Source organism: Cryptomeria japonica, chromosome 10, assembly GCF_030272615.1.
Source record: "Cryptomeria japonica chromosome 10, Sugi_1.0, whole genome shotgun sequence".
NCBI classification, from domain to species: domain Eukaryota; kingdom Viridiplantae; phylum Streptophyta; class Pinopsida; order Cupressales; family Cupressaceae; genus Cryptomeria; species Cryptomeria japonica.
In genome coordinates, this window is record NC_081414.1 from 742,171,167 (window position 1) to 742,176,100 (window position 4,934).

The 4,934-nt window shown below is 38.7% G+C and overlaps 1 protein-coding gene across 1 annotated transcript; it reads left to right on the top strand.

Annotated features, from left to right (window-relative positions):
• Window positions 1-3,376: 3,376 nt before the first annotated feature.
• On the top strand, window positions 3,377-4,465 carry LOC131859484 (uncharacterized). Its single transcript, XM_059213276.1, has one exon. It carries the CDS (start codon window positions 3,412-3,414, stop codon window positions 4,327-4,329), a length of 918 nt encoding a protein of 305 aa, XP_059069259.1. The 5' UTR covers window positions 3,377-3,411; the 3' UTR covers window positions 4,330-4,465.
• The last annotated feature ends 469 nt before the right edge of the window (window positions 4,466-4,934 follow it).

Genomic DNA, 4,934 nt, shown 5'->3' on the forward strand with positions numbered 1-4,934 from the left:
AGAAAAAAATACACTAGAGATGAATTTCCTATTGACCAATACTGCTTATTTACAATTTTGCTTTGGGTTTCCTTGTTATCAAAGAAAATTAAACCCTTCTGAATCATTCTACAAAATGAAAATTGAAGCCCTAATTTTTTTACCCACACATCTTGCAACCATTTATTCATGTACTGTCGAGATGGTAAGTTATTTACATCAAAGGTAGCGAAAAAAATTGTTGAATCCGTAAGTCTAGAAATCTCTGAAGAAATGGCAGAGAGCATGGAATCATTCAGTTTAATAGTGATGCGTTTGGAAGAAAGGGCCTCACCTTGTGCTGGCACGAGACAGGTTTCATCTTCATGGTGGAGAGCAGCTTCGAACCTAGCATCTTCAGGAAATGAATTCTATTTGCCCTCCACCACCTGGTTGAACATTTTCCCCTGCACTTGAGTGCTTGCTGCTGAAGAAATGTGGTGATTAGGGATCTTTGAGCCATCTTTATTGGGCTCCATTAATTGCAGGAGGATATTAAATGACTTCGAGGGCCTCCTAGTAGGGCCAGGGAGCCCTGGCACGTGGTAGCATACTGCAACTAGCGGCACTACAGGTTTCGTGCCCTAGTTGTAGAGCGCACCCGCTTCCTAGTGTTTTGCGAATGTGATATTTTCTTATTTGCATTTATTTTCAAATTTCAAGTCCTTGGTTATGAGTATTGGCTATTTTCATGTGGTTGTATGCGTAAGTGGTCATGTCTCTAGTCAAAGCATCATCAATTAGTTATCCATGTGAAAGGGCTTATTTGCCCAAGTGGTTATCTATTGCTTTGAACTCCGTATACTATTTCTTGTGTATAGCTTGGTTTTGGGGAGTTCATCATATTTGTGGTTAAGTGTCATATGGGAAGGTGGCTTTTGAGTGGGAGCTACACCCAAAGTGATAAGTAGGGTAACCCATTGAAAGTTTGTCTAAATAAGTGATAAATTAATAATATATTAGGGGGTTTTGTAGTTCAAACATTAAATAAGATAATTGTGCCTACCTCATGCTTGAGTGATAGTACAAAGTTAGAATGCAGTGAGAAGGCCTGGAATAACAAACCAACAACCTTGTCTTCACGAAAGGATGTGTTGGGTCCACATGAGACTTGGATGGGGTTGGGGGTTTGGGAGAGGTTACTAGGATAACTCATGATGGGGGTCAAGACCTATGGAGGGCGGCTAAGATAGACATACCAAGCTATGTGATGACACTCTTCCCTTATGTTCACTAGTGTGTAGTTTTATGTTGATTTTTCTTGGAGCACTATTGTGGGAGTCATATTTGATTGTTTATTCTTTTTGCGAGTACTTGATATTCATGTTCGAACTTGGGATGCTTATGATGGATTGCAAGGAATTAGTGTTTTTGGTGCTCCAGTTATTCTCTTGTATTTACTCCATATCATATTTTAGATGGATCCTCTTTCTTCTTCTTGGATCATTCATGTATCTATTGGACCCTATGTGGTCATATGTATTATTTGCTTTGGTATGCCTTGATGGAAGCATGTAATTCATGTGAACCTTATGTAAATGTGTTTTTTTTTTTAAATGTGGTATTTTGAAAAATTAGATAAATTAGAAAACTCTGGTTGATTTGTATTTAAACGAAATGGAAAAATAACATAATTATAGAGTAGCCAAGATGCATGTTTTTTCATTTACTGTATTTGCGTTTATTTACAAATTTCAAGTCCTTGGTTATAAGTATTGGCTATTTTCATGTGGTTGTATTCGTAACTAGTCATGTCTCTAGTCAAAGCATCGTCAATTAGTTATCCATGTGAAAGGCCTTATTTGGCCAAGTGGTTATCTATTTCTTTGAACTCTGTATAATATTTATTGTGTATAGCTTGGTTTTGGGGAGTTCATCATATTTGTGGTTAAGTGTTATATGGGAGGGTGGCTTTTGAGTGGGGGGCACACCCAAAGTGGTAAGTAGGGTAACATATCAAAAATATGTCTAAATAAGTGATAAATTAATAATATATTAGGGGGTTTTGTAGTTCAAACATTAAATAAGATAATTGTGCCTCCATCATGCTTGAGTGCTAGTACAAAGTCAGAATGCAGTGAGAAGGCTTGGAATGAAAAACCAACAACCTTATCTTCGTGAAAGGATGTGTTGGGTCCACATGAGACTTGGAAGGGGTCGGGGGTTCAGGAGAGGCTACAAGGATAATTCATGATGGGGTCAAGACCTATGGAGGCCGGCCAAGATAGACATACCAAGCTATGTGATGACACTCTTCCCTTATGTTCACTAGTGTGTAGTTTTATGTTGATTTTGCTTGGAGCACTATTGTGGGAGTCATATTTGATTGTTTATTCTTTTTGCAAGTACTTGATATTCATGTTAGACCTTGGGATGCTTATGATGGATTGCAAGGAATTAGTGTTTCTGGTGCTCTAGTTATTCTCTTGTATCTACTCCATATCATATTTCAGATGGATCCTCTTTCTTCTTCTTGGATCATTCATGTATCTCTTGGACCCTATGTGGTCATATGTATTATTTGCTTTGGTACGCCTTGATGGAAGCATGTAATTCATGCGAAACTTATGTATTTTTCATCTTCTATTTAAAAGAATGGTCTTTCACTTGAAGTGGATCTGGAGATGTATCCCATTAGGGGTGAACTCCAACATCTATTGGTGTTGTATGGTGTATGTGTTCATCTGGTTCCTTTAAATTTTAGACGCATGAATGGCATTATGGTTAAAATTTAAAATGTAATTTAGTTGATAGTAATCCTAATTGCATGTATGAACTTATTAATTAAATGCAGTAATATGTACAGTAGTGCTACCTTTATTTCTATAAAGACAGGCATTCGCCTAGTGCTGTGTACAGTACATCCCATTTTTACCATTCGAATCATAAGAATTCTCTGTGAGCCTTGGTTATTATGATGCGAAAGAATGAAAATTATTGGACAAAAGTCGGCCCATATGGAAGAGCACTTCCACTTGTGTCGTGGCAAATAAGAGATCGCAATACCCATGGAGCATTCAATAATCGAACAAAATTAAACGAATGAAATTTTATCAGTGTGGAAGTTTAAGAAAATGGCAGCATTGTCAGTACGCATTATCGTAGATCTGAACTGGCGAGCTTGTGTTAATGATAATATATTCTAAATAAATAATCATTAATATAGATTAGGGAAATATATTTTCAAAGATTTAATATGAAAACTAGAGGAAGATAGAGTAGAGTGGATAAAACTACAGGGACGTGGAGTAGAGTGCTGCAATCAGCGTTCAATGTTTGGACAAGGACATTCCCAGTGGAATAATTCAACTTCCATAGCTTGGCCGGCGCCATCTCGCTATAAAAAGAGGTTAGCCGATAGACGATAGCAGAAAAGTTCAAGCTAGAAAAAAGATGGCTGGCCGTGGGATTTATGTTTTCATTGCCTTGGTTCTCCTCAATGTTTCGTTCTGCACATGTGTGACCATCACACTTTCGACCAAGACTGGTAGTCTGAACGCCCAGGAAGGAAAAAGGGTCTACGATACTCTGAACAATATCGCGTCCAATACGTTGCAAGATATTGAGCCCGATAGAGAATATTATGCTGGTCGCTTATTCACCAGGTACCTGGACCTGAACGGGAAGGGCGTGGTCATAAGATTAACTCGCTGGAGGACCCAATGCACGGTCTCCATGTCGCCCGTCTACACAAGCAAAGGCAGCGAAATGGTGGAAGCATTCGTGCCGTTAGCCTCATACTTTCAGCCTTATCTGCAAAAGGGCAACGAGTGGGTTTCTGTCTCCAACGACAGATACTGGATCGATTACTACGTGAGAATTCCATACGGACAACGGAAAGCGGCTCCCCTGCAGCTCGCCGATGCTCCATCCTACAAGATCCTTTCTGATGGTGATGAAGTCAGTGAAAACGACTGCACCATCAAGCCCCACATGCTACTCTCGCACCACACTGCCCCTATTTTAAATGAATTGCACCCTGGAGACTATCTTCGCTCTCCCGACGCCAAATACAACCTCACATTTTCAGAGACTGACTGCGTGGCCTACTTCAAGGATGCAGCTGGCCGTGTATTGTGGCGTACCCCTTCCACCTATTATTCCTCGCCTCAGAAGAATTGCTATCTAGCCTTGCGCACTGACGGAACATTGGAATTGCAGAACCTGAATAGGCCAATCTGGTCAACGGTGAGTGCTTGCTCGTCTGTGACTAAATGCGCTGGGGCTGCCGCTTTGGCTTTGATTGATGGAAATGTCAAACTCTACACAAGCGTGGGCGACCACCTTAGTGTTTACTGGACTGCTATATAGTAAAAACAGCAGCTGTCTTTTAGCTACAGGGATCAAGCGCAAGGCTTTCCCTTATCTAAATAAATAAACAAATGTCTATGTTTGCCATGTAATATCGTATGCTTCTCAAGTTATATCGATAATATTCTCTAGCCCAGTATCTTGCCTTACCCTACTTTTTCTCTTCTTATTCTCCTTTAACATTTATATTACAACCAAAAGAATATCTTTAGTGAATATTCTAAAATAGTATTTTGTGGTTAATAAATTTCTAAAATATAAAGTTTCTTTATGCTGATTTGAGAAGTATTAGATCGTTCAAACAAGAATTAATATCATTTATGCTTAGAGAAGAATTGGTATTATCCATCCTTGTTCATGCAAAAATTCAAAAAATATGATAGTGGATTTACATATGATTATTGCTACATATATCCCGCGTAGCCAACACCGTAATTACGGGATAGTCCTTTCATTCTACAGCACGCATGAATCTTATAAATAATTCTTCAGGGCAAGTTATTGGATGTCTAAATGTTTGTACATATGGGTTGATAAAGTTAATGTAGTTTATGTTCATTTTGTTTAAATTGTTATCCAAATTACATAACTTTCTTCTCATGGAT